This window comes from Protopterus annectens, chromosome 10.part0, assembly GCF_019279795.1.
Source record: "Protopterus annectens isolate FY-2018-M chromosome 10.part0, PAN1.0, whole genome shotgun sequence".
NCBI lineage: Eukaryota > Metazoa > Chordata > Ceratodontiformes > Protopteridae > Protopterus > Protopterus annectens.
Window position 1 is genome coordinate 1,534,210,485 of NC_056744.1, and position 16,492 is coordinate 1,534,226,976.

The 16,492-nt window shown below is 38.5% G+C and overlaps 1 protein-coding gene across 1 annotated transcript in view; it reads left to right on the top strand.

The window, feature by feature from the left end:
• The first annotated feature begins 1,856 nt into the window (after window positions 1-1,856).
• Window positions 1,857-16,492, top strand: part of LOC122814333 (microfibril-associated glycoprotein 4-like) — a 204,837-nt gene continuing 190,201 nt past the window's right edge. Inside the window, exons 1-2 of the mRNA XM_044086919.1 lie at window positions 1,857-2,000; window positions 11,900-11,977. Coding sequence (XP_043942854.1) covers window positions 1,857-2,000; window positions 11,900-11,977 — 222 coding nt within the window. The remainder of the gene's footprint in view (window positions 2,001-11,899; window positions 11,978-16,492) is intronic.

Consider the following 16,492-nt stretch of genomic DNA (forward strand, 5'->3'; position numbering starts at 1 on the left):
GTCATAGCAGTCAGTCTTATAGTATACCCAGTGAGAAGAGAATATTTAGCACAATATGTTGTTTCCCATGGATGGAGACTGTACTGGGTGGCAATTTGCACAGCTCCTTGTGGAAGTGAGGTGAGCTTTGAAGTTATGGGTAAAAGTTAATGCTCTTATTTATCTGGGCAAGGAATTCCACATAAGGGGTATGAGAAGTGAGAAGTTGTGGTCACCAGATTTGCAGGTAGTATTGGAGGTATGGTAAGGAGAGGAGGAAAGTGTATAAGGACAGATAAAGAAGAAGCAGCATCTGGCTGGAAAAGGGCCTGTGCATGGAGGGACTGAGTATAGGTCAGTGTGCAGGTAGGGTCACTCAGTCAAGCTGCCATAAAATGGCACAAGCTACCCCCCAGGCACATTTTGCAATCCATTTATATATATTTATATATAGACAAAGCTGAGGAAATAGGATGACAATGTTGATGATGTTTTAAAGTGAAGCTGACGCTCGAAACTGAGGGAAAACGATGACAACACTGATGATGTTCTAAAGTGAAGCTGACGCTCAAAGCTGAGGGAATAGGATGACAACACTGATGATGTTCTAACGTGAAGCTGAGGGAATAGGATGACAACACTGATGATGTTCTGACATGAAGCTGATACTTGAAGTTTAGGGAATAGGATGACAACGCTGATGATGTTCTGACATGAAGCTGATACTTGGAATAGGATGACAATGCTGATGATGTTCTGACATGAAGCTGATACTTGAAGGTGAGGGAATAGGATGACAACGCTGATGATGTTCTGACATGAAGCTGATACTTGAAGTTGAGGGAATAGGATGACAATACCGATGATGTTCTGATGTGAAGCTGACATATAAGCCATTGAGAAGAGAGGTCTGGATTTGTAATACCTGCAAATATGGTGTAAAGGAGCCACAGGGTAAACAAATGGCGGTGGGGTGGCATTCTACATAAAAAAAAATTAAGAGAAGTCAGAAAAGGGAGTGATGATGATGATGATGATGATGATGAGTAGTCCAGGGAGGAGCACAGAGTTAATATATTTAATTTGTGGGGGTATAGGGGCAGAGCCCCTCTAGTTGGGAAAAGTCAAAGTTTCTGATTTTTTTAGATGCTAGTAAATGTAATGTGATGAAAGAAATCACCAGTGAAGTTTCATGACACATTTTATGTTGATATATGCATGAGTTGCACACTTCCAGTCAATCAAATATCTTCTTCAACATTGCAGAGCCTGTGGTCACTACATCCAGTCCTGAGGCTGATATTGCAGGACCTCTGTCACAAGGCCCAGCTCCCAAATGTTTTCACTGAGAACTTTGTCATTGTGGAATAGCCTGTGGTCACTACATCCAATCGATCCATCCATCCATCCACAACCCACTCCTGACCACAATATTGTAAGAGCTATGCTACAAGGCCCAACTCCCAAAAGTTTTCAACATAACAAGCATCATGGCAACACACCTTGTAAGTGCCTATGATGCTGCCATATGGAGGGAAAGTGGACTGCTTTCCGGCAAGGTGAATACCTGAGGGACTACTACTGGGTAAGTACAGGAACACAGCTAGGATGTAAACTTAGGATACCCCTCCCATCAATATCTATGCTGACCAAATGTGTTTTTATTCCCCAAAACAGGTGACTGTGGTTATCCACTTGAGCTGTGGTTAATGACTCCGTACCATAGACCATCCAACCCTGCACAGGAGGCCTACAATAGAGCACACAAAACAACAAGAAACACCATAGACCATGTGTTTGGTATTCTGAGAGCTAAGTTCAGATATCTGGATACATCTGGTGGTGCACTGTAATACACACCAGACATGGCAGCAAAAATGATAATGTTGTATGCCATGCAGCACAACATGCTAACTAGAACACATGGAAGTCTGGCAGCTGCAGATGTGGGTGAACTACACCAAGATCCCCAGATGTCTGAAGACGACATTCCACAGGTATCAGAGGAAGTTCATGAGGACGTAAGGGGCAGAAGACACAGGTATAGGCAACATAGGGTGTAACCACAAGTGCGGGTTCATGCGACAAGGCAGCATCTGGCCCACACCTTTGAGTCATGACAAGCCACACATACATGAGTACACAGATTAAACATTGATGTTCAAGTATTGCCCCACCACAGCGCACAGATTGCATCTAATGGGAATTACCCACTTGATAAACACACTGAGCATCAGACATAATACTATAATCACAATATATAACATTATGAACATATATAGGTCTGTCACAACAGGGATGATCAACTCTGGCACAACTGACACAGGTATGCATATACATTGAGATTGTTGCATTAGTGTATGAAAAACAATAAGGGACAAGTAATTTCTGTGGTATCCCCGAAGTCTCAAAACAACCCACTAAAGTGTAGTGGGTCCAAAAACAAAACAGCGTAAGAAACTTCTCGATGTGGAAGATTTTCAGTCCATATATTACTAGTTAATCACTGTATATTAATCAGATCAGGCAACAGTAGTAGAAGTAGTGAACTTAAACTTGTCAAGTCAAAACAAAACAAAAAATAATAATAGAAAATATATATAATTGTACAGCATTACTAAGTATTCGAAAGTAATCCAAGCAAGGCAGACAGTCTGTTTCCAGTCGAAAATCCTTTATTGAGTACATAGACAAGCAATCCATGTAAAAAAAAAAAAATAGAGTAATAATTTCCTCACAAGCTTTTTAAATATATATATATATATATATATATATATATATATATATATATATATATATATATATATATATTTTTTTTTTTTTTAATCAGGCATGGGAGTGGTTTATTGTGCTGTAAAACAAAGTGTTATTGGTACAAATGTTAAATTCACATCCCTTCCCCAATCAGTGTGACATTCGAGCTGGTCCTGCCCTACTTAGTAGCTGTCATAATAATATATAACCCTTATGCACTTTAAATAACATTTATAATGATGTGGTACCTCTTATTTAACCAGATTTTTAAGTAGATTATTAAGTCTGTGATTTTATCCGAGACAATATACTACATGGCTGGAAATATATCAACCTTAGTTCATTTGGCAATCAAAATATATATATAAATATATACATATACATTTTGCATGTAAAAATCAATTTCTATTTTAATAACCTATTGTTAACAAAGATCGCTTTCGTCCTTCTAGACTTCTTCAGGTCTGTGTACAAGAACCCTAAAAACAATCTATAAAAATATATATAATTGTATAATTAATTAGTATTGTTATTACACATAATTTTGAATAAAGTGGAAAAAATAACCAGAAAAAAATAAAAATAAGAAAAACTGTAAGTATGATGATGGAAACAAAATATACACTTAAATTTCAACTGATTTAAAATGGTATCTAAAACCAATTTGTAGAATAAAATAAAATAAAATACAATATAATACAAAATACAATATAATATACTATAATACAATAAAATACAATACAAGTGGTGCTGCGGTAGCATTGTCGCCTCACAGTAAGACGCTGTCCGGTTCGATTCTCAACTAGAGCGTCTTCTGCATGGAGACATGCGTGAATGGGCATACTTTCATTGAAGGTTGTGGGTCAGGGCTGGTAAAACAGCACGTAAAAATCAACTACCAATCATTAGCGGACCAGAGTTCCGCTGTGGCGACCCCTAACCGGGAAAAGCCGAAAGAAAAAACAACAATATAATACAGCAAAATACAATTAGTCATGTAAACAATGTGGCAATTTTCTAAGTTCCAGTGCACTTTTAATTGAACAGTAGTAGTTTAGTCCAGGCTTCCTAAAGAGTTCAGCTTTAATTGCCACATGAGTTCATGTTTTTCCAGAATATTCAGGATGTCTCCTTCAAGATCACCCATGTCTATGCAATCCAGGATATGGAACTTAAAACCTGTGCGTCTTTTATGAAGAGAAAGGTGTTTGGCTAGTTCATATTTTTACATCCAGAGCAGATTTCTGACAGATGACATGAAATCCTACACTTGAGTTTATTTACAGTCTTGCCCACATAGAATGTATCACATTCATTGCACTGTGCCCTGTAAATTACTTTTGTAGTGTTACAGTCACCCCCTGCACTGGTATTAATGATCTTCTTTTTATTGTATTTTATTGTATTTTATTGTATTAAATTGTATTTTCTATTATATTTTATTTTATTTTATTCTACAAATTGGTTTTAAATACCATTTTAAATCAGTATCAGTTGACATTTAAGTGTATATTTTGTTTCCATCATCATACATACATTTTTTCTTATTTTTATTTTTTTCTGGTTATTTTTTCCACTTTATTCAAAATGATGTGTAATAACAATACTAACTAATTATACAATTATATATATATATTTATAGATTATTCTTAGGGTTCTTGTACACAGACCCGAAGAAGTCTAGAAGGATGAAAGTGATCTTTGTTAACAACAGAGTAAGGAAATAGAAATAGAGTTTTACATGCAAATTGTATATGCATATATGTATATATATTTTTTGATTGCCAAATGAACTAAGGTTGATATATTTCCAGCCATGTAGTATATTGTCTTGGATAAAATCACAGACGTAATAGTCTACTTAATAATCTGGTAAAGTAAGAGGTACCACATTATTATAAGTAGAAGCCGCAGTGGTACAGTGGTTGCGTTGTTGCCTTACAGCAAGAGGTTCTCCCGTTCTATTCTCAGCTAGTGTGTGGGGAGTGCCTTCTGTGTGGAGTCTGCATGTCCTCCCCACGGTCGAGTGGCCTCTGAAAGACATGCGTGAATGGACGTGCCTTTGCTGAAGGTTGGGCGTTGGGCTGGCAACTCAGCACCATAAAAATCTACTGCCAATCATTAGCAGACCGGAGTTCCGCTGTGGTGACCCCTTACCGGGAAAAGCTGAAAAGACAAACAACAACAAACATTTAAAGTACGTAAGGGTTATATATTATTATGACAGCTACTAAGTAGGGCAGGACCAGCTCGAATGTCACACTGATGGGGGAAGGGATGTGAATTTAACATGTGTACCAATAACACTTTGTTTTACAGCACAATAAACCACTCCCATGCCTGATAAAAAGTATATATATATATATATATATATATATATATATATATATATATATATATATATATATATATATTTAGAAAGTTTGTGAGGACTTGGATCGTTTGTCTCTGTACTTAATAAAGGATTTTTGACTGGAAACAGACTGCCTGCCTTGCTTGGATTACTTTTGAATACTTAGTAATGCTGTACAATTATATATATTTTCTATTATTATTTTTTGTTTTGTTTTGACTTAAGATGAGTTTAAGCTTGCTACTTCTACTACTATTGTCTGATCTGATTGATATACAGTGATTAACTAGAAATATATGGACTGAAAATCTTCCACACAGAGAAGTTTCTTACACTGTTTTGTTTTTGGAAAACGATAAGGGACATACATTAGTGAAACACATTCTTATCTCTACAATATAATAACATGAAAAAAGAGAAACAACTCAGGACATAATGCAGAACTTTTAATATCTCCAGAAAAATATATCACAGCAAACTAGTAATGTAATACATGGAGTCAGCTATGTTTATGAAACTGTTGAACTCACTCTAACGCAGTCTATGGCAACCATGCTGATGGCTCACACCATGGTTGGCTCTGCCCCTACCATATACAGAAACACTTGGCCCAGGTTGCTTCACACAGGAAACTCATGAAGTGACAACACCATGTTGAGGTGAAGGAGCATAGCTGCAAGTTGATGGTCTTGTTGTGACTGCTGGAACTACAGTAGATGAGCCAGCAGTGGAATTGTGTGGACTTTGAAGCATAGACACAGATGCTTGATGAGCAATAGTGATTCTGCAGAGAACTGGCTTGTCTCTCCAATTTTGCAGTTGGCTAAGCACAGTCAGAACATGCAGAACCCTGCTTGTACTATGGCTCTGCTGTAGTACTGAAGAGGCCAGGGTTTCTGACTGAGCCACAGATAGCATACTTTGATTTTGAGCAGCCAATGATGCCATTTGTGATGATAGGAGGTACTGCCAGCCATGCCAGAGAGACGTAGGACAGAAGATGTAAGACTTGTGCCAACACAGCTAGCTGGAATTTTGTAAATATTTATATGTCATGAGTATATCAAACTGATCTGTACAGATGTTTATGCTGAAAATGTATTTGTGAGCTTTGCTTGTGTTAATTTGTTAAAATGTATCAACAGTGCACCCTGCTGAAATGAAGAGAGATGTACATTTATTATGGTATCCGAATTAAATGTATATGTTTTAATATATGCCATTGGCACAGCAAAGGTTAACCAGCTGGCTTATTTTAAGAAAAATAAGGAAAATGTAAATGAGCTGTTAAATCATTAAATGGCACCCTACAGTGCTGAGTAGGACTGGAGATGCTAGGTCTGAGATAGAGCCTTTGTTCATTAGCTCGGTGAAAAGAGGGGAGGTCTCCAGGCACTGCCATAAACATTTGGATGTGTATTTCAGCTGTCTTTAGTCAATTCATATCTCAAACTTCAAAAGGAGATATTGTGGGAATCAAGTGACCAGATGAGGTCATTCTGCAAGTCATCTTGGATATTATATTTTACAGGGAATAATCTCAGAATAGAGCATTCTGTTTGGGAGCCTAACTAAAAAGACTGCTCCCATATCTCATCTTGCCTTGCAAAATAAGTTATTAGGGAATGGTATAATTCTCTTAGATTCAGTCAGGAATATAGCAAAGCTTAGTTTAGATATTGTTTTTTTTATTTGCCCTATGTCTGTCCTTCAATGTTGTTTTCAATATTTTCTGTGATTTGAGCTCCGTGGTTTACTGTAAATATATATTCCATATTTTCATGTTATTTTTTTATTAAATATATTTAAAACTCTTTTTCTGGCTAGTTCTGGTAGAGAGTATCTAACCTTTGAGAGTACTTATATTTATTTGGTGACTTTGTGTGGGCAACTCCAGAAGGCCTAGCCATCTTGGTGAACTACTACAGTTTGTATTGGTATTAACATTGCACAGTCTATTTGGACACTGTTTGTTAAAGGTTTTAGAATAGCTGATTGTGAAGTGTCCGGTGCCTGTGATAACAACCTTATACTCTGAGCAGAGGGGGGGGGGCACAGCAGGTAAACCTGTGACAGTGTTTCCCAGGTGTGTGTTTGTGAAAATTAAATCTCTCAGGACGAGTGTGTCAGCTACTTGGGGCAGGAACATAAAAAAATGGGTTTACAGAGAGGTTGCTGGAGGACTTGGCTTGGACAGTCGGCTGCGGACCTAACCCTACAGCTGTACCAGTGAAGAGTCTTATTGGGGATATGGAGGGAGACAGATATAGAGACATCCAGACCCTGAGTGTGTTCCCTGTGTGCTCTTAAGGGAAACTGTACTTGATGCAGACAGGTCTGCATCTGGAAATACTGAGTGTATCCATTTGTATTCCAAGTGCACATCCCTCTCCAGTGTCAGTAGTGAGGATACATGCTCCTTGATTACTGGCCCAGAATGGGGACTACACATGGCTGTGCCCATTATATATTGGTAGCAGTGGTTGGCATCACACCATTACCTCACTATGTCTGCGCTTCTGCCCTTCATGCAGCACATACAGCTGGTGTGCACACAATCTATGGTACAGACAAGTGCATTGATGTCTGATCCATGATAGTGCTGGGAACATTCATTTGTCTGTAGGAGTAGGCAGACACCCTCTGAAACTTGGCCAGGTACACCTTCTGCTTGTCTACATCTACTGCAATATCCAGTATCAAGGTGTTGTGGGGAACTGTCAACATTAGCAGCAGTCTCAACTTCCGTCTATGCTTCAAAGGCCTCATCCTGTTCACCATCCACTGTCCCATCATTCTCAGAATGCTCAGACAAGTTTCCCTCCACATCTGATGCTACAGCTGTGTCAATATCACTGTCAACATCTTGGATGGAGTCTATCAACACATCAATATCCTGTGTGCCAGGGGCCATGCTACCATAATGTGTCACTTTGGATCCAAAATCACGATCACTGGATTAGATAATGGAGGATATAGATAGTTGATGAGCTAAAAGAAGAGACAGATGACACAGATCAGGATTACATGCTTACATCACATGCTGAATACCATCAAATATATATGACATATATATCTCACTGCAATATTACATGTAATAATGACTTTACATGAAGTCTTCTCTATGTAAGGTTGATGGAATTTACATAATAAGAAGTATGCAATCAAGTTATTTTGTCAACATACATGACATATGTCATGAATACAAACAAAGCTCACACCTGACAACTCCTCCTGGGAAGGCAGTGCTTTTGATGATGGATGAACTTCAATTATTGTAGTGGAAAAAAAAAATCAGCATTACCAATCACATCACTGCCACCATAACCATATGAACACACTTAAAACATACAGAAGGTTTCACACAGACATATCACTTGTTTGTGCAGTTGATGAGACTGATGCAGTCTGGCCTAGGAATGGGAAGAAGGACACAGTATTAATGGAGGACAACAACAAGAGTAACAGCAGTGACATGTCTAAAACATAATTAATAGACTCCTGATGTTGAGAATTTGTGCATTGTGCAGATCCTACGGTGAGAAAGTAATTAGAAAGACAATGCAGTCATGTATTTAGCCAAAACAATACTGACCGCATGACATATACAACACAGTAGCAGCGGCTGCAGATACTTGTGATGGATGTTGCACCTGTAGACCAGACGCCGTACATACCTGGTCTGTCTGAACTTGCACATGCATGGCTTGGGTCCCCACTGGTTGAACGTGTAGTTTAGAAAATTAGGGAAATATCAGTATTGCAGTAAACAGCAGTGCCATGACATGAGGCTGAGGAAATAACAGGTAGTGGTCACAGTAACACTTTATGGAGACACTCACCTGTCTATCCCTGGTGTTGACCAGAAGTAGATGGACCTGTGAATATTTATGCAGACAGCATTACACATGCTGGTTGCACTGTTCGGTCTGTACTGCAGTTGTATAACTATATGTCATAACTTACGCTCATCATCATCATCATCATCACTCTGTGCTAATCTGTGTGTATGGCGCAAATCTGCTGCTGTAAATCAAAAATGACAATACATGAATGTGCATTCAACAGCAATCTACAGTGATTTTCTCTAAGGAAAGAAAGACATACATGTTTGGCCTGTAACTCCGGCTTCTGTCACATCCCTTGGGATCATTCCCCTTTTGCTGTATGCAGAGAGGCCAAAAATACTGTGGTGTCATCAGGGTGGTCAATGGTGGTCAACCAATGGTGGCATCCCTCATTCTCTCATGTCATCTTAACCTGTTGGCTGCATGGAGGATCATGTCTGAGCAGTGTCATCGACAGGCGTCACAGGATCTGTTGTGACTTTCAACTCCATTTATCATGTTGATGAGGTTCGTCCAGATTTTATTTTTCCAAACTGTGAACTGAATGAGACTAAAGTGAGCATTTTCCAGATTTTGCATTTATCCTAAATTTTCCACTGGGGATTGAGATGGCTACTTTGAGGAGGCTGAGACACTTTTGTACACCCATCTGGACCAAGGAGAAGACCACCCAGATGCTGATCATCTACACTAGAGTGGAACATTGGATGAGAGTTAGGCCAAAGAACTTTGTGATGATAGACATCTGGAACCAGATTGAGAGGAAGCACCAAAGATATATAGAGATTTACCATGATAGAGTGTAAGTTCCCCACTGCTTTGATGACCTGCATTGGAGTGATGCAGAGGAGCTTCATCTGAGGGTAACCAGAGTGTGGAGACCACCCCATGGATCCCTACAGTAAGTCTGACTATCTTATGTATACCTGAGCATTCCCATAGAAATTAGAGATACATGTCTGTCACACACACACACACACACACACACACACACACACACACACACACACACACACACACACACACACACACACACACACACACACACACACATATATGTATATCAGATAGATGTTTCTTATATCCACTAAGTAGTTGTTGTGACAGTTAGCTCATGGGGATAATTAACTGGATGTGGTAACTGCTGTCTGTATGAGTTTGAGTCACATGCTGTTAATTTATTTAATAATGTTTATAATATACATAATTAGGAACTTTGTAGATGTACATATGGTTTACTACATATAATGACATCATATTACACATCCACTGTCCTCATGCATTACTGATGCCTAGAGCACCTAGGCCTCTCATGATTGCCCATTTCATAGTTGTCTGTTATAGTACCACAGTATCACCTACTGTAGCGGTATATGTCTGAATAAAAAGTCATACATAACCTTCTTTAATTCATTCCTCCTAATAAAGTAAACATTCTTAATACAGTCCTATTTATTTAAGCCAAAATAAATGCCAGCCCAACTGCTTACACATATGTTTTAAATTATGTGTTGATAGCTGTTATTTCTTTAGAATAAGATGTCCAGATAACTGTTGGTAGTTTCTGTATTCATCCATTCTTCACAGGAATTCAAATAAACACCAGCAGTGCCTATTCTTACAGAAAAAATACCTGCGGACAGTTATCTGCATGTAAGGAACCAGTCAGTATGCCTACATTTTGGCATGGTTTGGGTTTCAATCCACCTTGGGGAGACATATCAATAAATTGTTCTTTTGATTTACTTCACCCATAGCATTTTAAAGAAGAATATTTCATTTATTGATATTAATGTTTATTTTCAGCATGGTTACTAATAACTCAGTGATTTGTCAGATTCCTACAAGCATGCTCATAATCCATAATGCTCTCTTAATATCAACTCTTTAACTGTAGGGTAAGTTAAGCAGTACCTGTTTGTTTAAAAAAAATAATGTACTGTCTGTTAGCTTGGCCTGTAAGGAATCCAGATAGTAGGCTCACATTTTGGCATGCTGTGGGTTCCAAACTACATATGGGAAGCATATCTTAAATTGTTCTCTTGGTTTATTTCACCAATAGCATTTATTTACAGAAGCATATTCCACATGGTTATGAACAACTTGGTTATTCGACAAATTCCTGTGAATATATTTGTAATCCGTAACGGTCTTTTAACAGCATCTCTTTCAGTGCAGGCTTAGTAAAGCTTGCTACAAACTGTTATATGTCTGATAAATGTTTTTGGCAATACGGTATTATTTTTAAAACTACTTTCAAGTTCGGTTTCATCATTATTTATTACATTCATTTCAAAAACATCATCCTTATCTTTTGAGGTAGTGGGATGGGAAGACTTACAGATGAAATGCAGTATAGGGAAGATGTATGCATTTGCTTAGTGATATGTACTTTGCCAAAGAATGTCTTAGTCCTCAGACATACCTTACTGTGTCCATCATGTACAGTGACTTGTATGGTTCTGTTAACAGAAGCTCTATGATACTTGGCAGTGTATCACTGTCTGAACAATGTATTTTTTCCATTACTGTTAATGTTTACAACCACAGTGCTGAGATGAGTTCATTTCTGCTAAGTATTTACCTACATGCCCAGCACATGTTCATTCTTTCAAATCCTAAGCCAGGATCCATATTAGTAGATCACCCCCCCCCCCCATCCAGGTGATGTCATAAAATCAAGTCTTTTCACTGCATTCATAATATGCACTTTCAATTAAGACAGATTAGTTAGGCAAGAAGTTGGCAAAGTTAGAGGTTGGATGTACATTTTAGTTGCAGGCTTGAATCTCATGTTCTCCAATCTGTTTTCAAAGATATTAAAACCCGCATGTAACCTTGAAAAGTGTTTATGGTGATTATCTAATATTATTCAGAAGTAAATTGTCTAGAAACTATTCTGAGAAATGTATATCACTGTTATTTTAGGAATAGATCATTCATTGTTGCTCTTTTCCTTTTCCAGACAATGAAAACAGGACCAGGATTTGCGCCCTGTGCATTGAGTGGATGCACAAGCTTGAGGATCAGTGGATGGAGAGAGGTATGTTGACTACATTTTCTGTTTTGTTAATGAAATGTATCTGATCCTTGTTACAGACCTTTACATTATCATGTATATTGGTTAGAATGCAGGAATACCCATCATGCATCAGTAAGTGAAATAATCACACTACCGTTGTGCTTACAACTGTGATATAAATCCAAAAATGTTGAAATATGTACATTAAACCATATTTTCAGAACACAGTTTTTAAAATGTACTCCACAATCTAAACACAGTTGGGTTGGTATATTTTTCACACATATGCTAAGATGGATGTTTTGCATACAAGTCTTAATACTTTGTCTACTGGTTATAATGCAATACTGTTAGCACAACATCTATTAGAGTCTCATATGTTACAGGCTGTGGTGATTGAATATATAAAATATTTGTTACTGTTGTATTGATTATATTGATGTGTTCCATCACACATCATGCTGCCTGGCTCAGATGGTTGTCATATGGCTTGCCTACTTTCCACAATATTGTCATCTCACTTTTTCCTCATTTTAACAATGACACTTGATGGCTGTTCATATGAATCCTAATGTGATGATGCAAGATATTGTCAGCTATGCCAAGTGAAGTAAGGCAGTGGATGTGTAACATATGCCAGCATAGTTAGCTGGAGTTTTGTAAATAACTCTATGTAATTTTTACATCAAACTGATTTGTACAGGTGTTTATGTTGAAAATGTATTTGTAAAGCTGCCTGTGTGAACAACGTGCCAACAGTGGATCCTGCTGGACAGAAAATAAATACACCTGCATGTCAGACTGTATTGTAACTGTTGAGATGAATGTATTGTAACAGCGGATACTGGATGAAAATAGATTAATCTCAGTCCAGTTAACTTTGAAAATAGTCTGAAATTAAATTACCCGGTTTAAGACATAAAGATTGCATCTTACAGTTCTGATTGCAGCCAGAGACAAAATATCTGTGAAAACCAGGACTAGGAATCCCTCTGTATTGTCCTTAGGGGTGAGCTAAATGATACCTTCGAAGGGTGGAAGTTTGTGAAATGGTTTTATATCTTCCAGATGCTATAACACATCTTAGCAAAGCTCTATGTGTGTTTCATGACACATATGTGCTAGATTCTGGTTCAGTTTCTAGTAAAGAGGGTAGCGTGGGAACTAGAAGTCAGGTGACCAGATGAAATGATGTTTTGATACTAAATGAGTCAGAAGTCTCAGAGCAGTCTGTTTGTGAAACCTGACAAGAAGAAAGACCACTCACCCACTTCATCTTGCCTTGCTATAGTAAGTGACCTAGGAGGCAGTAATTCTTTAGATCAGTCAGGAAAATATAGTGAGATTATAAGTATTGTTTTTCTGTGTCTGTGTGAACCTTTCCATCTGTGTTATTTTTAATATTTCCTGTGATTGAAACTCTGGTGTTTATTGTAAATAGATATTTAGTATTTTCATGTTCTTTTATTATTTATTTTTTATTAAATTTGGTGGCTGCCGTGGTGCAGCAGTTAGCATTGACACCTCACAGCAAGAGGTTCTCTGGTTTGATTCTCAGCTGGGGTGCCTTCTGTGTGGAGTCTCTATGTCCTCCCTGTGGTCATTTGTGTTGCCTCTGGGTGCTCTAGTTTCCTCCCACATTCCAAAGATATGCAGTAGGTAGATTGGGAACTCTAAATTGACCATAGGTAAGTCTGTGTGAGCAAATGAGTAGTGAATGAACTACCATGGCAAGGCTAGCCATCTGGTGGTGTAAATCACGGCTTGAGATGATTGTCAATGCGGAAGTGACACCCCAATCCCATGTGCAAATGGGAAAAGGGGTTGAGGATGGATGGATTAAATATATTTAAACTTTTCATTGTGGCTTGTCCTTTGGAGAATATTTTAACCTTTGAGATAACTTCTATTTATTTGGTGACACTGTGGTCACTCCTGAAAGCCTTGTTGCATTGGTCAAAAACTACCATTTGTATTAGTATTAATTTTATTTGGTATAATTGGGTATCCTTTTAAGAGCCTTAGATCAGCTGGCTTTGGAGTGTTCTGGTGGTTATATCTACCTTATAGTCTGGACAGAGGGGGCATAGCTGGTAAATCTGTGCCAGCCGTTTCTAGGGGTGTGTGTGTGACAATTAAATCTCAAAGAGTGTGTGTGTCAGCTACTTGGAGCAGGGACAAAAAGCACTTGTTTCACAGAGAGGGTGCTGGAGGACTTGGCATGAAACACTCGTCCGAGGACTCAACTCTACAGATATGGTCAGTGTGGAGTCTTATTTAGGGCCTGGTGAGAGACAGGAAAATCCAGTCCCAGGACAGGACTTTTCTCTGTATGCTCTTAAGGGGAAATTGTGCTTGGAGAAGAGAGCTGCCTCTGGAAATACTGTGTATCTATTTTTGTTGCAAGTGGATGTCTCTCACTGGTGTCAATGGTGTGGATTGAGGCTCCTTGATTACTGACCTGGTGGAGGGGCATCACACCTTATATGCAGGCACTACAATTTATAGATTTCTACATTCATAGAATTTTACTACATTATTGACCCCTCATGGGCCTTTCTAAGCCTAGATAAGTTTTCACAAATGTTTACAAATAGGACATTGAGGGGAAGGCATTTAAAAGCTACCTCTGTCCATAATGGAAACGTGTGACAGTCTTGGTATAAATTTACAAATCACTGTACATTGTCCTAGGTTATGCTTAAATTGTGTAATATACAAAATCAGCTTCATGTGGATTTGACGTCTATTTGCAGGAGGTGCAGTCTGTGTGACACATATCTATCTCTCCAGCATGTTCTGTTTAAGTCTCAGACAAAACTGTGGTCCTTATATCTTGTACTTCCGGTACTGTCTGAGTTAGGAATATGCATGAGATTCATAACTGGGGTGCTTGCAGATGCCTTATAATCCAATCATAACATCACCCCTCAAAAATGTATATCAGACTTAGTTGGAGGAAATGCCTTTAAGGCTGTCTGTGTAGGGCAGGTTTGTCATACCTTGTATTCTTTGTATATTTAAATTCTGAGGTAGCTGTAGTTTCTGCATATGCCTGGTCAGGTGCATACTGGAGGGATTATTGTACTCTATGATTGTGATTAGGGCAGACTACAGTGCAATAATAACCTCTTTAGACCTAGTTGCCATACCCTTGCACTGTGGCCACATGGTGGTTGAAGGTTAGGCTACTGTCTATATGCATACACAGATTCCTAATCACTGGGTTGACTGTTGGGCTGGTATTATCAACATGTTACTTATCCATGATGGTTGACTTTTCAGTGGGTACAATTATGCAAGTGTCACAATTGATTTTAAGAGCTTGGCTTTGACACAATTTGTTAGTCATAGATAGGCCTTCTTGAAGAATGGTTCTATCTGCATGGGACCCAATGATAACCTTCAGCTTGCAATCATCTGCAAAGTTAGTCAGCCATAAACCTTCACTGTTTGCTTCTACTTCAGGGAAATAGATGGCAAAAATCAGTGGCCTCAGTAGTGATCCATGGGGGCCTCTGCTACTGACCAACCTCTTGGTGGAGGTGGTCTTACCTATTTTGACCCCCTGGGTCCTATCAGTGAGCCATTTAACTATCCAGAGGGGTCTAAATGGTTTATACTTAACTTACTGAGCTTGTCTATGATGCCTAAGTTGGGTATTGTATCAAAATACCTGGCCAAGTCGAGTTAAGCTATGTGCACAGTCCTAGTCACATACATTGCTTGTTGACACTCTTAATGAAGTTCAACACATTTAATAGGCATGATCTTCCTTTAATGAAGCCAAACTGTGATAGGGCCAGTGTTTGTATCTTATCTATTCCCTCATTTATCATGTTCATGATGAATCTTTACATGGGGTTACATATAAGGCTGGTCAGACTTATGGACCTGTATTTTCATATATCAGTGTTTTGAAATCCTTTGTGCAGGGGAATGACTGCAACCATCTTCCATTATTTGGGCACAGAACCTAACTGTAGGCTACAGTTGAAAAGTGATTCAAATGGGCCAGAGAGGTCATATTTCATGCTATGTAGTAAGCATCCCTATATGTTATTGGTACCCATTGATGCAGTGTATTTAGCTTTGGAAAGTGCATTGCAGAGCTGTTCCTTGGGATGGTTGTGTGGTATCTGGTACACAGTATATCCTTCGAGCTTTCAGGGGTGAGTGGGGGGGGGGTTCATCTGAATCTCACTTTTGCATTCATACATAGACCAAACTATTCTGGGAACACATGCAAGGCAAAAAGAAAGGTAATATGACATGCTTCCGTACACTCAGATGAATGGATTACTGAGGCAGACTGCATTATTAAACAGTGCAGGTCACCATTACACTGTTATATTGATATTTACAAGCCGTTTCTTTTTTCAAAGTTCAGTTATGTTAATGTGGCATGAGGCAGTGTCAGGCATGTTTCCATTCAAATGTCAGAATATGTTACACATGCTTGAATTGTGTATACTTACCATGCTTAATGCTGGCCAGTATTCAAATGTTCAGGTGATGTCCTGATTCCCACTGGTA